Raw genomic sequence first — 590 nt, 5'->3', positions numbered from 1 at the left:
CTCTCCTCGGCCGAGGTTGCGCGCCCCCTCCTCACCGTGCCCCAGGCCCGCGCGGGATTGTGCGTCCTCCCCCCTCGTCCCTGAGGGGAAGGAACCGAGGTAGGCGCCGGAGCTGTGAGCGGGTCGACCGCCTTCCCGGCGACTCCGGATCTGCTTCTGAGCTGGGCCAGGCGCTTCCCTTTTCCCTCCCCGTGACTCGGTGTGCGCGCCCCTCTTCTCTCCCGCTAGTGTTTTTAAAGGACTTGAGTGAAGGGGGGAAACTGTCAAGATGGCAGCAGCGGGAGCAAGGAGGTGAAGAACGTGCTGGTCTGGGCTTTCTGGCGGCCCAGGAGACTTGGTGCTTCCTGACCTGTTGGAAGATTTACGTTCCGACTTGCCTCCCTTCTCCCGTTCTTCACTGGGAAGGGGGTGTAGGGCACAACGCCCGTGGGAGAATAAGCCTCACAAACCCCGAAAGTGGCCGTTGCCGCTCGGCTCGACCCTTTGCAAATATCCACCGAGCTGCTTGCCCTCCTTCTTCCCGGCTTCCCTTTTTTCTGGAAGTGACAAGGGCCCGTTTGCGCTCGGACCCACGCTTGCCCTCTCAGCCC

At 62.9% G+C, this 590-nt stretch overlaps 1 protein-coding gene across 1 annotated transcript in view; it reads left to right on the top strand.

Annotated features, from left to right (window-relative positions):
* FOXO3 (forkhead box O3) overlaps nt 1–590 on the top strand; it is a 118,736-nt gene that overhangs the window by 656 nt on the left and 117,490 nt on the right. Inside the window, exon 2 of the mRNA XM_010856694.1 lies at nt 16–551. Within this exon, the coding sequence (XP_010854996.1) occupies nt 16–551 (536 nt within the window). The remainder of the gene's footprint in view (nt 1–15; nt 552–590) is intronic.

The sequence above is a fragment of the Bison bison genome, unplaced genomic scaffold (assembly GCF_000754665.1).
Source record: "Bison bison bison isolate TAMUID 2011002044 unplaced genomic scaffold, Bison_UMD1.0 scf7180017864373, whole genome shotgun sequence".
NCBI classification, from domain to species: Eukaryota; Metazoa; Chordata; class Mammalia; order Artiodactyla; family Bovidae; genus Bison; species Bison bison.
The sequence above is the reverse complement of the archived record's forward strand: the minus strand, read 5'-3'. Positions and strand labels throughout refer to the sequence as shown.